At 35.3% G+C, this 19445-nt stretch overlaps 1 protein-coding gene across 10 annotated transcripts in view; it reads left to right on the top strand.

The window, feature by feature from the left end:
- Positions 1 to 19445, top strand: part of PTPRK (protein tyrosine phosphatase receptor type K) — a 562492-nt gene that overhangs the window by 114550 nt on the left and 428497 nt on the right. For all 10 annotated transcript variants that reach the window (XM_043592298.1, XM_043592299.1, XM_043592297.1 and 7 more), the window contains exon 2: positions 13754 to 13876. In XM_043592298.1, the coding sequence (XP_043448233.1) occupies positions 13754 to 13876 (123 nt within the window). The remainder of the gene's footprint in view (positions 1 to 13753; positions 13877 to 19445) is intronic.

The following is a 19445-nucleotide window of genomic DNA, read 5'->3' as shown; positions in this document are numbered from 1 at the left end:
ATGCTGTCTGTCTCCCTGTCTGTCTCTCTCTCCCTCCCTCTCTCTCTCTCTCTCTCTCTCTCTCTCTCTCTCAAAAATAAACAAACATTAAAAAAAAAAAGTGAATGGCTTTCCTAAATATTATCAATAAGCATTTAGAAAATACAACAGTTGGGAAGCGTAGTAAGAAAGGCACACCAAAATGTTAGCAGTGGTTATCTTTGTTTGGTAAGAATATATGTGATTTTTTAATTAAAAGATACTAATGTTTATATAGTATGAAATGCTGTGAACTCTTAAATATTTTTTGCATGTTAATAATAACTGTTGGCGTTGCACTTTGTTTGTATTCTGACTAAATATTTTCATTAATCCCCTTTGAGATTCATAAAGCCTTTCTGAGTTTTGTTTGTGAATTCTAATGCATCTAAAGATTGTAACAGAACTGCATACCAAATGACACATATTGTAAAATGCTGTTACTTATATCTAGTTGAAGCTTCAGATGTAAAGAATAGATTTGATTGTAGTATTGAAATAAAACTGCTTTCACTTTAGGGGTGGAAAATTTAAAAATCTTTTCCTTGCTCTGAAAACACATACTTGTATGTTCTGGTGTAGAGTGTATACAATAATGTTGACTGGTTTAGATCTAATGTTTCTCTATGGTAAAGTTGAGATTTGGAAAAGGTATGGTATGCTTGGCACCCCAGGATTTGGAGAGATTTACTTTGTATCTTAAATGTTTAAGAAGATGAGTGTGTTCATTTGCTTTTCTTTGGAGGCTGTAGTTGTTACTGTGATTATAAATTTAAGGCTGGGAAGAAAGTTTTACCACTATGGGCTCAGCCAAGTTAGTGATTGGGCAGGAAGTCAACTCTCCTGCCTTCAATTACTTACCCCGCAGTTCCCTTCCCTTGCGACTTCTAGACTAGTGTTTTATAGTACTATAAAATTTTATTCTTCAACTCATACAATTCTCGCTTCACCCTTGGAGGTGTAATTAATGCCACTGAGTCAGATTTGATAGCCTTTCACTCACTGAGCTTTTGTGGTCTTAAAGAAGTCACAGATAGCCCAGTTCAAGACTATTTTGTAGACATTGCTGCAGCTTGGTGCAAAGCCATGTGACCAGTCACTAACTTTTAATGCTTCTCGATGTTTTGGTAGAAATAATTTTTCTTGAAAACATGACCATGTTATTGCTAATATTTCCACAGCAAAAAGTCTGTTTTACAAGATACCTCAATACATGAAAAACAAATCCTAATATGAAACACAGCAGTTCGTTTTCATGGATTATTAAGGGGAAGGGTGGAGGTGGACTGTGGCATCCCATAAACGGATGAATGATTCTCATTTTGGGGAGGCATATTTACTTGTTGACCTGATCACAGCAGGAAGAGGGTTCCTAACTTCACACAAGTCCTTTTAGATGTGGTAGTCCTCAACAGGCTGTAAGTTAAAACCTGTTGAGCAAGAACCTAATGCCTCCTGCTGATCTGAAAACCTGCTGTGTATATACATGCAGTTCTAGAAATTCTTAACTTTACATAATTCATGGTATTATGAGTGGTCTGCCAATTATGCTCGAATTAGGACTTTGCCATTTAGATTGAGGAGGTCACAAACTCCACTATCCACTATTTCGTCCATCCAGGCCTCATTCCCCCTCGCCTCCCCCCTTCCAACCTCTGGACTGTTCAGTCTCTTGGTCTTCAGCACAAACCCCTCTCTCCTTCTGTTCTTTCCCCCAAGGGATGCTTTCATTGCTTCAGGTCTCTATCACCTAAGTTATCTAACCCAACAGCCCTTTCTCCTGTTGTTACCTATTCTATAGAGTATCTCCTGAAAGAGTCTTAGTCAAATGCAACTACTAGGAATATCAGCTGATTGCTTGCTTTATACCATGATTTTCATGCCCTAGTTCCTCCAGCCCTATTTCCTTTGTGCGTTGTATTGATCTAAGTGAAAGTTAGGTTAACATCTCAATTGTTGACTAAAAGTAAATTTGAAATTGAGCGATAAGAGGACTTAGGAAGGTACTTGAAGTTGGAGGATCCTTTTCTATTTCCTCAAATAAGTTTATCATGTGATATCTCTAGTTGATGGCATTATATTCCACAAAGTGAAAATGCTGTTTCCAGGAATAGATTTTATTTTATCAGATTGCTCTACTTGTTTTATTAGATTTAATAGATTATTAGAAAATGTTTGAATTAAATACAGTTATGAGTAGTAGCTAGATACTCCCAATCATGGTCCAAGCATTTCACGTGGAAACATGTACATAAATGCATTCTCTGATACAGTTAGAAACCTGTCCTTCGCAGATGAAGTATCAGAAATGCTTTTGACATGTTTAGCTCTCTATTATACCTTAGTGTGTTTTGCATTGTGGTTGTACTTTCAGATGAGGTCTGAAGTTGCTGAAGTGATAAGTGAAAAGGAGCTAAGTTATGTTATTAAATGTCAGGAAAATACTAGGAAGTTATACTCAAAGCCATTCTTCTAGATAATTTTATTTTTGGCCGACTTACAATGCTATTGCTATAATCACTCTTATCTTGAATGGTTTATCATAAAATGTTACTTCTCATAAGTGGTTTCCCTGTGTTTGTTTTCCCAATCTGCTTAAATAGCTAGTTCAAAGAGCTAGTAGCTAGGAAAGGATACTTTTATATCCTTGAATCTCCTATGACACTTTCTTCTTACCGTTTGTGCTGTTGATTCAACATTTCCTTACCTCTATAATGTCTTTTGGTTATTTTTATTGTCTAAACATTTGCCAAATAATTGCTAAATTCTATATTGCTTGTTAAAGTTGGCTTTTATCTTCACCAGTTGATAATGTTCAGCATTTAGTTTCCTCATATGAATTAATTACCATAATACCTTACTAGCGTTCATTAGTCCAAAGTTTGTGATTTTATCTGCGTGCGCGATTGCTGTAAGGGCCCTGTGGGCTTGGAGATAGTCTTGTTGTCTTTGGGTGTCGTTGAGAAGCCCATAGGTAATTTGTTTTTTCATTTTGGGGGTGTTGGTAGTCCTGGGTTGTATTTGTAGGACTCCAGACTGCGCATATGTGGACAGTTATGTAGGGTAAATTTAATTGCTGAATTAAAGGGCAAGTGATTAAAAACTTTGATAAATAAAACCAAATTGTCCCCTTAAAGTGCCTTTTGTCCTCCTTTGTTATCCCATGTACTGTCAATACTACATATTATCAATCCTTTGACATTTTGCAAATGATGTGGACAAAAAAAAAGGCACACTTTTGTTGTAATTCGTCTTTACTTGGATAGTGAGCATGACAGGCTTATCTTAAGTTTACTGAAACATTAATTAAGGGCAATTTGTTTGTACTCATTATTTGCTAGGATGTCCATGATGTAATAATGCCTTTTATTTGATCTATTTTTAGAGATTTGAAAATTCCAAAATAAAAGCTATGATTTGAACTGAGAAGTGAGAAGTGAGGCAGGAAAGCTGTCCTACTGAACAGCAGATTCTAGACTTTAAATGCTCATCACACTGCTACTGCCTTTAATCTATTATTCAAATCTTATTTGCCAGCTTCTCACCCCCTCATATTTGAAATTAGAAATTTCCAGGTTTTTATGTTTCATGCTGAAGAAATGTGTTTGCCTTTATCAGTAAGCTGTGCAGTTAGATAGATTTAAAGTCAGTCATTATGTTTTAGAGCAAGAACTAGAGGGACAATTAAAGTAAGAATGTTAAATAAATGGATATAATGCTTCCGCCAATCTAAATTTGATGAGACAAGGCTATTTCCCATCTGTAGATGTCATACTTACTAGTCACAGGCACCAGGAGCCCCTGATCGGCGTTGAGTTTGCAGCAAAAGAAAGTTAACTTCTTATGTCTATTAAATTATTCTTCCAGGCCCAGACCTCTTTTTTTGCACTGAAGCACTTTTTAATATTTTTGAATTTCATCTGAAATTCTAATATAGGCAGAGTCAACATCTGTAAAATATTTTTATTATGTAAGAGTAGTTGGATTGTGGTAGTTTACATTTTAGGAGTTCTGGGGAGTAGAGTCAGTGGTAGCATGAATTTGTGACATACAACGAATTTATTACCACAGAGCTACTTTCTTTTTTCACAAAAGCCCACCAATGATGTGATACTATTGTATTCTCACCTTCCCTTTTTTTAATCCTCCAAATTATCGGTCAAATTACCTGAAAAATTTCATGGAAGTGTAAAACAAAAATAAGGATCTCACCTAGCTGTTTTCCCAACTAAAACTCTAGCTTAGTGCTACCTTAGTGTGTACAGCTCTTAGCTTTAATGTCGTAGGATCTTGTGGAGAGATTTTTAAGATTCATTGGCACAGCATTCCTATGCAGTAGGTGGAAGTAGAGATGGGAGAGCGAAACCAAGTTGTCTTTTTGTTGGTATAGAGATGAGCAAACAAAGATACAGGCAGGCCTCAATCTTGGTGAGGCCCTGTGTAAAACCTCACACAACATTCTCACAATGAAGACTCTCGCCATTAGGTCAGAATGACCAGTGTCTTACGTATCACTTAAGTGTCTGTGAGTAGCAGTGTTTTTTGTTGCCTGAGAAATCGTTATTATATGTGGTGGTTCCACTAAATGGTAACCATGTGCACTCTCTTGAGAAAGGAAATTTGAGAAGAGGAAATTATTGTGATTCAGGCTGCAGCCGCTGATTTGGTCAGAAGTTGGTGCTGGGAAAGACTATGGTAGCATTCTTATCACAATTCTGGTTGAAGCCCAGAGAATGCTTACTTTATGAGGGAAGGGGCAGAGAGTCCTGACAACATGGTTTCTGACACCACTCAGTATTCATGGAGTGATTTACTTGTGGTTTGTTGTTTGAGTGGCTTGTTTGCTGTGGTCCTGGTGAGAGGCCGAACTGACTGTGGAAATGATGCTTTGAATGAGAGAAATCGGTTAATACATTCCAGTATCAGTAGTTTATGGACTGATTGAAATGCTGATATCCAAATTCCTTTTTCTAAATAAAGATAATGGTGGGAAGAACCATAACTTGTTACTCTTAAGAACGTGTTTTAAAACTGAAAAATCTGAACACTGGCCTGTATGCCTTATACATACATTACACCAAATCTAGAAAGATTTTGATAGGAAAGGAGCTTCATATTAATGAGCAACATAATGTTTTTTACTTTTGAGATGCATTTTAATTACTTACCTGAATTAGTTGGTTATCATTTCCTTGAAGTATATTTGAAAGTCTTATGAAACTGAATTGTTGACCTTCTTAAAAATGTGCTTGAGTATATTTAAGATTCCTTTGCCAATCTGATGTAAATCTTTAAATTCAAAGCCTCAGAGCCGATCTTTACCCTTCCTTGGGGAGGCTGGGTTACAGAATTCTGTTTTACATGGCTTCTGCATTTCACAGAACTCCCTTCATAAATGAAAAATGATCATGCTTGAGCTGAGTCTGGAGCAATGGCTGAAGTAAACCAGGATGTGTCTGATAGGGGTGAGGTGGAGCCCACCAGGAATCCCTCTATGAGAAACAAAACAAAGCAAAGAAATGTTTAAATGTGAGCTTGGGTGGTTTTCCAATTTTACCGAAATGTAAATATGGCTGCAGTTGGGAATTTTATTTTTCAGTACATTTACTCTCCATTACTTTGTTCAGTGGGTTTGTCTAGATTGTGTATCTAACACTAAGCAAAAAAGATGAGGCTTTACTGGAATAGATAAAAGGATAAAAAATAGGAAAAGAAACTTGGGTAAATACATTAATGATCTGGGGAAAAACACCGTGTTTTCTAAACTAAGATTAATGTGAAGGCTACTGTAAACATTGCCAGAACAAATTGCTTTTAATTTATTTGCATGTTTTCAAAGATAGAAATGCTACTTGTTTTTACATGCTTTGGGGGAGATAAGGTGAAAAGTAAAGGTTGTCAAGCAAGCAAGGATGATAGGAGTGTTACGAACATACAAATTCTCAGCCTTAAATCACGCTATTTGAATACGTTCTTTGCCAAAGTTGCTAGTTAATCAGCTAGGCTTTTGCAGGTCGGTGCAATAGCGACCCTTTCCTATCTGTGACCTCAAACCTGAGAGACTTTGATGTGTGATGTGGTTCAAAGTTTACTATAGTTTATTCTCCAACAATGGAGTACTATCACGCCATCATACGGGTGGGATAGATAATGTGCTCTCTGTTGAGTAATGTCATGAAGATTTTACCATTGGGAGGGAGCTGTATTAGATGATTCTGAAAATATCTAATCTCACCTGATTTTGAGGAGCCATTTAGTGTAGGGGTTAAGAGTAAAGAACCCACAGTGCCCAGGTTCAGATCTTAGCTCTGATAGTTTCTTGCTCTGTGACTGGGCAATTTTATTTTTTTCTACTATGCGGTGCCTTTCATTAATATATTCCGTTTGTATTTAAATAAACCTCTTTTCATGTGTGAAATCGTATCTATGGCCGTTTGGCATGTAATCATCCATTAGCTCCATAATGAGGTTTGATAAAGTCACATCCATATTGTCAGGACTGCCTATGTCACAGAGGCTTATCTTTGAGACTTGGAAATTAGGTATAGAAAACTTGGATTGCTTGCAACTGTCTTCTGAGTCTCCTCCCACAGTGGACATGTACTCACATGTATTTGAGACAAAGGATTGTTAGCCTTTTTTTTCCAAAGCTACTTCCCTGATTCATACAACTACTCTTCATTTTATTTCACTTCTAGAAAGAGCACTGGATTAGAGATCCATAGAAAAAGATAATAAATGTTTGAAAAAATGTGGTTTTTTTACACATACTCTGTATGTAAATATTCGCTTGCATGTGTGCATGTATATACTGAGTCACAATGTAAAATATATTTCCCTTTGTGTCTTAAAAGTTTGGAAACAAGACTTAGAGGACCTTGAAAGTGTCTTTAGCTTTTTCATATTCTTTTTTTTTAAAGTAATTATTTATTTTTGAGAGAGAGAGAGAGAGAGAGAGAGAGAGAGCAGGGGAGGGGCAAAGAGAGAAAGGGAGACACAGAATCTGAAGTAGGCTCCAGAGTCTGAGCCATCAGCACAGAGCTGTAAACCCAGAGCCTGATTCAGGGCTTGAACTCACAAACCGTGAGATCATGACCTGAACCAAAGTTGGATGCTTAACCGACTATGCCACCCAGGCGCCCCAGCTTTTCCATATTCTAACTTTCTGAAAGGAATCTCTGCCCCAACAGATAATCTAATTTGATTTCAGATGTAGTTCTGTTATTCAATCTCCATTCAGTTTAGTTTCCTGGCTGTGGACCTCATCTTGATATATGGGGAAAAAATTGAGCCATATGGAGGTAGTGCAGAAATCAAAGATCCTTGGGTGTAAGCTTTGAATCAGACTATATACTACCTATAATTTTCAAGAGTGCTTAGGATGGAGTGATCTAAAACCAGGGATTGGTGACTGTGGCCCACAGCCCAAATCCAGTCTGCTATAGCCATTTTTGTAAATAAAATTTGTTTTGAATACATCCATATGCATTTGTTAGGTATTGTCCGTGGCTGCTTTCTTGCTCCAATGACAGAGTTATATAGTTGGGACAGAAATGGTACAGCCTGCAAAACCTAAAATATTTATTCACTTGTTTTTACAGATAGAATTTACTGACCTCTGATCTAAAGGAAGGTACTTCCTAACTGTAAGCATATCTGATGATGGTAATATGGTAATACTGCTTTTATGGGAATGCTTTAGACTTTTTGGGTAAATTACACGGAAACTATAAGTTCCTTTCTTATTTAGGTTTAGCACTTAGATATGTGCATAAGTGTGCATCTGTATGGCATATATAGATAATAAAGTGTCAAGAATGGGACATGAGAAAATAAGGGCTATGTGAAGAAAACTTGCTACATGCTAGGGGCTTTTTATGCATTGCCATTAATTTTCATACAACTGTACTGTGGCTCTTATTGTCCTGATTTCATTAGGGTAGAAACTGAAGCTCAAAGAAGTAAAATAGCAAAGCTGTGCATGTGCTTAGCCTTTATTTCTTGCCGTGTCTAGAAACCATCTCTCCTACCACGTGAGTGGTGGTATTTGCCAGTTCCTTGAAATTACTGAAGTTTTACCAGTTGAAGTTTAGAGATTTTAATATTGCCTCTGGAAAGATGGAGGGGAGTGAGTTTGGGTTATTATTCTATTCTGGTTAAGTCACTCTTATTAAAGGAAGATTACTCCGTCAGATGGAGTATAGCATTGTTTTGAATCATAGACAATTTGAATAGAAGTCTTACAAGCTAAATAATGTTGAATTATATATATTAAACATATATTCTTGGCTGGAAATGGAACTTTAGGGATGAACAATCAGATAATTTATGGGTGTGTTTGAAATGAGCTCTTCTCTCATCATTAAGAGTCATTTGTATCCATCAATAAATGATGGGTTTGGATTTCCACAAATGTGTTTCATGTTCTTTTCTTTTATAAAGGAGCTAGGCTCAAATATTTTCACATACTAATTAGTTACCAGCAGGACAAAATATTTTTTTTTTTTATCTGAAGTGATGGTCTTTTAAGGAATTCTAATTCATAAATTTTCTAATTTTTCTTCAGTAGATCATTTTAAGTATTGAACCAGAGCAATGTATTATGACCCATGACTCATACTTATGTCCTCAGAGACATTCGTACTTTGCATCTATTTGGATTTTTTTTTTCTTATTTGAATTTCAGTACTTAAATTGAGAAGAAACATTGCTTATTTTGTAGAGGTAAGATATCTGAACATTGATCATGGCATTGTCAATCCTTAGTAATTCCCAGAAGTGTAAAGTTGAGAGAAAGGAAAAAAAGACCTATTAAAATATCCCAGTAGATTTCAGAGGAAATATGAACTTTATATAAAAGCATCATTTTTTGCCCTTTTTCTAATAATCTGTTTTTCTGGGAATAGGCTTATTGACTCAGATTATAAATGGCATTACATTTAAGATATTTAGTAATAAGTTCCTTTTTTATGCTTTTGAATTTTTTTGTGTAAAAATATGTTGGCTTCTTTGTAATGAGTTCTGGGGATTATACCAGTTAACTTGTATTATGGTTTCTGATTAGCATAGATAGAGATGATCTATTCAGAGTTTAATTCAGTATTGTATGTGTCCTCAGGTAACATGAATTAATCCTTATTTGTGTTCTTAACAGAAGAAAGATCATTCCAAAGTTGATGATCACTTACATGAGCAAATTTGTGAACACAGCTTAATTCACAATTGGAAAAGATTAGTTTGTCCATTTTTGAAGATCATAAAACAACTGTACTAAGGATGTTATATTTGGCAACATATTTTGTCCAGGACTTTCCTCTTTTAAAAATCTTATATATTCTGGGGGGCCTGGGTGGCTCAGTTGGTTAAGCATCCAACACTTGTTTTCAGCTCAGGTCATGATCTCATCATGAGATCGAGCCCTGTATGGGGCTCAGCTTGGAGCCTGCTTAAGCTTCTCTCTCTCTCTCTCTCTCTCTCTCTCTCTCTCTCTCTCTCTCTCTCTCTCTCACCAACCACGAGATCATGACCTGAGCCAAAGTCTGACGCTCAACTGACTGAGCCACCCAGGCACCCCTTAACTTTGTTTTAAATGAACCCAACAGTGGCTTTTATGGAAAAGTTTGACATCAGAAAGGATTTGAGTTCAGCATTCCACAGAGAGCGTCTCTATTTCCATGCTCTCTCATAGAGTTTGCCACCATCTATTTAAATAAGCACTCAAGAATCTAAATACTGGATGTTGAGGCAGTAGAGTTTTGGGGTTGGGATATTAATGTTTCTCAGTACCATTTCTTTCAGTGAGCAGCTTAGGAATGGAAAGAAATTCGGGCAAATTCAAATGAGCTTGATTTTTCTCTTCAGGTGAACAGTTTGCAAAGCCCCATCAGTGGGTTGCTGTCGTGGAAGCAGACCATTGCGGTGATAGATCTGTCTGTCCCTTAGCTAACTGATGGCTGTAGAGGAATTGGCAATCTGTGAAATGACACTAAAGAAGTAGTTTTACTCCAAGGGTCAAGAAACTTGTGGCTGCTGTTTCTCTGACATGATTTGCGGATACTCATTGTAGTTACTTGTGGCAAATACAACAACTGAAACATAAGCTGTTTCCTTACTCATTTCTCATTCCCTCTGCCTAACTAAAGTTCTTGAACATCACTTAAGGATTTCCTCCTTTTGTTCTGCCATCTAGTTTCAGAGAGACTTTAAATTCATGAGTTATGTTTTTATGAATTAGAAACTTACCGAGATACTTCTCATTTAAGTAGGTATTAATGCTATGTATAAAAATCTCTTAAACTCAGGAACATGTGTATTTAAGACCATGTATTAGAAGACTTTGTGAGACTTTCTAGTGAGCCTTAAATGGTAAACAGGATTGTTATGTAATGGGATTACCTCAAGATATATTATGTCCTATCTGTTGGAAGGCTGAACCAAACATCTACCTCCGTTTTCCTCCATTCCTCTTTAAACTCTGCATGGCTACTACAGTTATTATTTCTTTTTTTTTTTTAATTTTTTTTAATGTTTATTTCTGAGACAGAGTGAGACAGATCATAAGTGGGGGAGGGGCAGAGAGAGAGGGAGACACAGAATCTGAAGCAGGCTCCAGGCTCTGAGCTGTCAGCACAGAGCCCGACACGGGGCTCAAACTCACAAACCATGAGATCATGACCTGAGCCGAAGTCAGTCACTCAACCAACTGAGCCACCCAGGCGCCCCTAGAGTTATTATTTCTATTGTTATTGTTGTTGTTATTTATAGCATGGCTTGAATTTTGCCTTACTCCTGAATAAAATCATTTAATGGCTTCAATACAACTACAGAATAAAATCTAGAAATTTTATATCTAAAATCTTTCATATTTAGTTTTCTAATATTTGTTTCATTATTTTAAAAAAGTATTTATTTATTTATTTTAAATAAAGTTAACATATAGTGTAATAATCGTTTCAGGAGTAGAATTTAGTGATTCCTTACTTACATATAACACCCAGTGCTCATCCCAACTTAGCCCATCCCCCCATCTAACACCCCTCCAGCAACCCTCTGTTTGTTCTCTGTATGTAAGTTTCTTTTACGGTTTGTTTCTTCCTTGTCCCCCTACATGTTCATAACAAAGAAATTGTTGAGAATAGTTGAGATCCCCCAACATCTCATGTTTCTTTAGAATTGCATGCCTTTGCTCTTTCTTTTTCTCTAGTTTTAGTCCCATCTCCATTTTGGCCCAGCATTGTCTTTACTCATCTTTATAGGCCTAGATCCATGAAGCCTTCCCTAACCAACCTTGGTATAGGTAGCCAATTCATTTGTTTTTGTGTTCTTTGTGACCTTGTGTTCTTTGTGTTCTATGTGACCATACTGTTACCATCCCTCATAAGACAAACACACTGTGTGTGTGTGTGTGTGTGTGTAGATATATACATATATCTACAATATATATATTTATTATATATATATATATATACACCCCCCTTCCTTCACTCCATGTCTGCCTATGCCACTATACCATTCATCAGGTTAGGAACAGTTTTTATTTGTTTGCTTGCTTTTTTAAATTTCCTATCATCTAGTTCAATATATTACATTAGTACTTACCCTTGAAATACAAAATACAAAAAGATTTAAAAATCTTTCACAAACAACTTATTGATATGTCCTATGTACGGTAAATAGATATATGGTACCTCTTAGATTAGAATTTACTGTAAGCTGTAAAATAAAAATCATCTTTTAAGAATTTTCTTATCAATCAAGTCAAGTGGATCAGTAACTATTTCCAAAGCTCTTGAATGATATGGCAGTAATATGCAACAACAAATAGTAGGGGTTGACCCAGTTCTTTTGTACAGATAGTTGTAGTGGTTATTGCTAATCAGAATCCTGGAGTCTAAAATTAACAATGGCTATGAAGGGCAGCAATTAAGGTCATTTGTCTTCCAAATGAGGCAATGTAGGTTCCACTGGTAGTTTAAATTTACATACAGAGGGCATTCACACTATTATAAAGGGCAGTGGGGGCCCTGAAGGCATGTGTTCCAAAGCGGCAAGTCATTTTGAGTTTGTGATAGCAAATTATATTTTGAGAAAAACTTTCCCCTTGCTATGTGAAGATGCATTTCCTAGCAACCTTTCTTCATTGATTAATTTTAAATTAAGAAGTACATCATCTTCCATGAAAGCATGGATAAAGAGGCTATTTTGGGCATATTTAAAAGACATTATTAAGCTTTCAAGCTGCTGAAGTTTGGTTATTTTAAAGGATTGATGTAGTCATAAGAATGATTCATGATGCCCACAGACATGTTCTGCTTTTGAAAAAAGGTTATTAGGGCAATAATGTCATCTGAACATCTCTGATGTTGCCTTCTTTGCCGGTGATTCTGGCTTGTCTCTGTCATTGGCAAGTACTTGTATTCATATATCCACTGACAAACTTTTGATGAAAAAAAGTGAATTCCTTGTTTGCAGAGAAGCATTTATAGTCCTGAAGTTTACTACTCTGCAGCCTGCTGTTTGGTCAGAGAATTCACTGATTTTCTTCACAAAGATCCCCATGGAAACTAAACAAATAACTTACTTGAAAGGAGATAGGTTATTGGTTTTTCTCATTAAACCCACTGCTGAATTTTCATTAGTTCTAATCCATTTTCTTTCAAGATTAGACATTCAGGCCAGTTCTTATTTTCATGAATTGAATAAACTAAGTATGTTGAATTTTGTGTGCCTGTATATGTAGGTTGAGAAGCAGAAGTAAGTAATCATTCCACTTATACCAAAAAATTACCCCTGAGAATAAACCGAGGAAAATGACTGATGTAAAGGGGAAAGGCTACCTCCATTAAAAAAAAAAAAACCCACAAAAGTTATTAAATAAAGTGGCAGAGGTGACAATGATGATCGACTAATCTGATCAGGTTTATGTTTTAGTTTTTTCCCTTTTAAGTTCTATGAAAGTAATCTAGATAAAGTATGGAAGAATGTATCACTGACCCCAAACACTTTTAGACACCATAAAGTTTTGTATGTTTTATTTGCCATTTCAAATGTTCTTTCAAAGTGTTCTTTTAAAGCAAAGAATTCGGTAAGTCTTAAGTATTAACTTCACCTTTTTTGAACTTGCATTATGAAAGAAGATAATTTTCACTCATTCCCTTTCTCCCCTTCTCCTCACTGAAGTTGTTATAATCTATTTAGATTTTAGGTGGTTTGTATATTTCAGGGAAGCTTTACTTACAAGTATCCTCTACTATTTTTTTTAATTTTTTTTTTCAAGTTTATTTATTTTTGACAGAGACAGAGTGTTAGCATGAGCTGGGGAGGGGCAGAGAGAGAGGGAGACACAGAATCCGAAGCAGGCTCTAGGCTCCAAGCTGTCAGCACAGAGCCCAATGCAGGGCTCGAACCCACCAACCGTGAGATCGTGACCTGAGCCGAAGTCAGACGCTTAACCGACTGAGCCACCCAGGCGCCCCCTCTACTATTTTTTATTCTTCAAAATCTACACCTCAGCCTTCCTTCTGAGGCTCAAACTTATTTCTTATTCAAACAGAAACTACTGATAGAAATTCATTTTATATGAAAATTTAATGAGGATAGTCAAAAACAGGAGTACCATTTATTATTAAGAGTGCCATTTTACATATTTCAATATAATCTTTCCTTCTCCAGCACATTCTCAATTTTTAGCAAATCTGTGTAGAATGTAATGGTAATCTTTCTCTTCTTCTTTCAGGTGGCTGTACTTTTGATGATGGTCCAGGGGCCTGTGATTACCACCAGGATCTATATGATGACTTCGAATGGGTACATGTTAGTGCCCAAGAACCTCATTATCTGCCACCTGAGATGCCTCAAGGTGAGAATCATTCTGTGTTCCCAATGTTGGGTGAATGGCTTTGGAATATGTAGCATTTTCTTGCTTTGGGTGTAACACAGTCATTTGTTACAGTAAACTACTGTGGTCAGGCTACTTCACCACATCTCAGAGCCTTATTGTTGACTTTGACTTTTCTTCAATAACTTTCTATAATCTTATGTTCAAGAATGCTCACTGTATCTTTGTTATTATCTCTGATTGGAAAAATAGAAGTATTTGTGTGTATTTTCCCCCAATTTAATAAAGAAGCAAAATGGAAACAAAATCAAGGGGGGTACCTATAAAAGCAGAACAAACAAAATACTTTAAAAATAATCTAAGATGATGATCAGCTCACTTCGTACTACTCAGTTGAATTATATAGGTTTAGTCCAATCAGACTGAAAGGAAGGATTTCTTTTCCATGATGGGGAGAAAACTTACCTCATTGTCACTCTGCTCTTGAGCATGGCAGTGGCTCTGGGGAGAGGCAGCCAGGAGACAAAAATATGTCCCTTGATTTCTGGTTTTGTGAAATAATAAATCTTCTTACTGGTTAAGCCAGTTTGAGTTGTGTTTTCTCTTACTTGTGAAAAACACATTAGCATAGGGTACAATATGTACATATCATTTTATAGTACTATCATTTATTAGTACTACCAGACTAGAATATGTGCCTTTAATTCTACATATTAACTTGGGACTAATTCCAAGCTCTGTGTATATATGTTTAGCAGTAACTTATTAAATTGTAAAAATTGAAAATGTAAACAGGAATAATAAAATACAATTGTAAAAAGCATGAACTATTTTACTTCCAATATTTAGAAGTAAGTACAATTTATAAATATATATTTTATATAATCATGTGTATATAGTAGCATACAATCTAATGTTTAAAAATGTAATATATTAATATGCTGTGTAGTAAGATATAATCATATGTAATTGATAGGCCGATTATCTATTACTAATAACTTAAGTTTTAACACAGATTTTCAGTACCCTTATTATGTTATTTTAAAAATACTTTATAAATAATTTTCTACAAGTTGAGAAAGACCTTCCTATAGTGAGTGAATTTTAGATATGACCATTTTAGACATAGATATTGCATATGAAAGTGTCAATACAAGTGAACCAAAGAAGCATATTTTACCAATAGCATTTCTGCCTTTACTAACCAATATGATTTAAAAAGCCAAAAACTTAAATACGTCAAGAAAAAACAACAACAGACAGCAAGTATACAAAGTAAACCGAACCAAACCTAAAAATTACATTTCCACATTATGGTTTGGAATATAGTAATTATATCCACTGAAAAGTTGTTTTATTGGTCCACACTGTAATGCGTGTATTGAGAGTAAGGTGAATTAAATCTGCTTTCTGTTTAAATTGTCACCTTCCATGGCTGAATAGGCAAATAAATGGTTATCTCTGAAGCTGACCTGACCCATAATTTTCTTGCCAGAGGAAGAAATTGGTAGTAGGTGGCTGAAACCCTTTGCTTCTTATGTGTGACCCCTATGTGGTCAGCAGGCTACTTTAGTTTTGTATGTAGGTTTATGTTTTTCTTTGAAAGATACATAGCCTTATTTTCTTCGTACATTTTAATTAAAGAAACTTCTGTAATATTTCACTTGAGCTTTCTCTGTGGTATATTTAGAATTTTTTAAATATAAAATTAAAAGGGGTGGGCTGAGATGCACACAATTTGACTGTTTATCATCAGAGAATAATCAGAAAGATGTTGATTTATGGAAATGTTACCATTGTTAATTATCATTGAAGATGGATAATGAATAGCTGAAGAGATGCTGCTCAGATGACCTTGTTGGCTCACCTTTGATGAACAGCTTAATCGGTGGTTACAGTACAGGATGATATGCACCGAAAATGAAAGTGTTTGAAATTCAGCCACATCTTCCAATTAATAGGACATTAAGTAATTAATCATGCAGAAGAGGGAAAAGGTCATGACTACTTTATTTTTGCCGAATGTGACTTGTATTTGGTCTTTAGGGAAAGTGAAATAAAGCACCCTTGTGTATATTCTTCTTTTATTGTTCTCTTTTTACAAGAGAATCTGTTTTTTTTTCCATTTTCCTTCTGATATTTATTTAAAATACTCATTGAACATTGTTCATAAGCTATAAAAAAAGGAGATATTTATATTTATCCTATTACAGTTTGGTGAATGATCCATTTATTTTCAAATATATAGTCAAGCATGCTGACTTGTTTCATTTATAAAAAAAAAAAAATAAACAAACAAAACTCCTCAAAAATTAGACAACCCTCAAGTAAGAAATCTAAGTGTCAGATACAAACTTGTTAGTGATCTACTGAACTCTCTAGACAGTACTTGCACACTTTTTATTGGCTTTTGTTTATTGACATTTTTGGACTGGAAACACAGAAGGGAAGAAGAAAGATAGGGTGGGCACATAGATTAGAATAAGAGAAGAATCAAGATGAATAGAAGACAAGAGGAAAGAAGAAAATTATTTCCTAGAGACATACTGCTATCAATAATTGCTTCGAATGTTCTTCAGCAGTTGCTAGTCTCCACACTCCCTTTGTCAGTTGACAGTGATGGTGGCTGGAAGCCCTGTTAAGTTCATTAACAATAGTATGCAAAAGAGTGAATTTAGGCCATTTGGTATTAGGATAATGGCCAAAAATCATATGAAAATATGAGCATCTTCCCAACTCAGTCACCAAGAATATGTGAATTAAAACCACAATGAGAAACTGCTACATACTCAGCATAAAGATGATAATCAAAATTTCAAGTGGTTGTAAGAGTATGGAGCAAGTGAAACTCTCATGTACTACTGGTTGGAGTATAAATCAGTACAAGTACTTTATACAACCTATTGATCCAGTAAATCCAATTTTGGGTACAAGCCCCGCAGAATTGAGTACACATGTTCTACAAATGGCATGTGCAGAAATGCACCAGTATTTATAATAGTCCCAAATTGAAACAGTGCAAAGATGTCTGTCAACACTACAATGGATAAATAAGCTTTTATGATGATGCATTCATAAAAGGGAACATTACACAACAATGCATGAATGAACTATTGCAATATATGATATAGGTGAATTTCACAAACATAATCTTGAGGGAAAGAAAGTAGGCATGAAAGAATATGTACTGTATTTCATTTATATAAATTTCAAAAACAGGTAAAACTATTGATGATGTTGGAAGTCAGGGTTTTATTTACATGCAGGAGGGGTTAGCAGGGGTGAGGGATTATTGGTGCCTGGACAGTGGCATGAAGGGGCTTCTGGATGGGTGGTACTGTAGTTCTTGATCTGGGTGATGTTTTCACAGTTGTGCTCAAACTGAAAAACCATAAACTTGTACAGTTGTGAACTCTGTACTTTTCTCTGCCTTATTTATTGAGAGTTGGCAAAAAAATAAAGCAAAATAATGAGTTGCAGCAAAGTGTTCACAGGGATGCTATGGGAAAACTGAACTAATAATTAAAAATGTTATAGATTAAGAGAAAAGATATATCAGAGGAGATCTCAAATGGGCTCAAACTCTCTCCCACCATTCTGGATCCCTGCCCCAATATTCAAAGATAGTATGGTCTTTGAGCATCTGTGAGCCGTCGAAGTTCTCTTCCCTCTGCATAGACAGTTCTGTGTCTACTTATGCACTCACCAAACTCTTATGCATTCTTACTGTCTACTCAGGTTCCGGCTGCACTGGGAAGATTTTTTTTCTGATTGGCTTGGAACTCTTCTATTTCTTCTATCCTCACATCCAAATATGTTTCCCACTGTACTTTCTACCTATTTCACTTGTAGCTATTACTATTCTAGTATCATCTTTGTATGTGTTATTCTGTCCACTATGCTGTAAGTCCTTCATAAACATAAACTATTTTCATCTTTGATTTCCCAAGATGCCATTTCATTTTCCTTGGGCAAAAGTGTTAACGGACATAATGTGGTTTTAAATACTTTGATCAAGTATTCAAAAAAAAAGATTTTTCTTTCCCCTGCTAAAGATTTAATTGAATAAAAAATACCCCATGTCTTGAACATTACATTGAGTTCACATTTTAATGTAATTAGAAGACTTTACATAATTATTAATATTTGGCTTTTGCCTTTATAATCTTACCTGTTTATTTAAGATATAATTTTAAATGTTATTAATACTACCAAGAAGGAGTTCCCTTTATTATTTGTCTCTCCCTCTCTCTTTTGTCTTTTGCACATCAAATTAATCCGAATCTTTACTCCTCAGAAGCCTGGAATGAGAATGAGAGATGTTGCATAGAACTAGAAATTATTCTTTGATCTCAAATTACCTCTGTGTCTGTGACTTTGTTTGTCAGATATTCTTTTATGCTTATGACCTCATGAAACAAACTCATTTCACCATTTTACTGTATGTTCTGTCCTAGATCTAAGAATAGGTATCATGATTGACATCTCAGTACTTTTATTGTGTTTATAACTGCTTTTTTAAAAATTTAACAGCTTTTTGTAAAGTGACTAATTAAATTTTAGTGTAAAGTCTTTAGAGAACCCATACGATAGTATTTCAAATTATGACTACATCATATCCCACCTTCAATTTGGTACTTTTCACTAACAATAATGTAAATCACTATACTTTCTTCTATAAAATGCACGTGCACTATGTGTATGGCAGAAAATAAAAGCCCTCTGTCATTAAATTTATCTGAAGACTGATGTAAGAAACCAGTTCTCTTTTGTTATAATACCTAGTGAGGTGCATTATTCAGCAGTTTAAGAACCTACTGGATCTCAATTCTACCCCTTTGTCAAGACCCCCAAACTAAAATGTAGAGAACAAATACATTCCACAGAGAAGGATGAGGAATGAACAATGCTATTAATAAATATGTCTTTATATTAATTTATTACATTTAGAACTGTATATCCTTCTATTTTTTGAATCTCAGCATTTAAACTTGAATTATTAGCCAGATCGTTAAAATAAAGCTTGCCTTCTCCAAATATTTGTTTGGAGAGACAAAACGTGTTTGTGTATTCAGTAGGGAATGTGCATGGGTCACATGATTTTGTGCCTGGCTTTCTTCTGATAGTGTGATGTAGTTAAAAATCAAATAAAACGTTGGGTTCCACAATTTGATTCATATGATAACATTTTATAGGTAATACAATTTCAGCTATGTTAAGATGATAGTCTCTTAGTTTTATAACAGAAGACTTATAGTCATAATTTACTAAACAGTATTATGTATGCAGTGTATCACATTTTAATATACCTGAGGAGAAATTTCAAGGGAGTTTTTTGCATTGACTTACTATTTCTAACCTATGGTCTATCTCTCTGGGAACCATAATCACTCATTAAAATGAGTGGATCACCTTGCCTAATATTTTGACCACTCTATTATAGGCAGTTGATAACAAGACACATGTTTCTACAAGGTCATAACTGCCAAAATCTCACACATCTGAATGAACAGAAGCAGTTGACAGCAAATTTACCAGAGTCAGAACATGATAGAGATTGTAGAATAATGTTATGTGTATGTGTAGAGAT

The sequence above is a fragment of the Prionailurus bengalensis genome, chromosome B2, assembly GCF_016509475.1.
Source record: "Prionailurus bengalensis isolate Pbe53 chromosome B2, Fcat_Pben_1.1_paternal_pri, whole genome shotgun sequence".
Lineage (NCBI taxonomy): Eukaryota > Metazoa > Chordata > Mammalia > Carnivora > Felidae > Prionailurus > Prionailurus bengalensis.
This window is presented reverse-complemented; position numbering and strand designations above follow the sequence as displayed.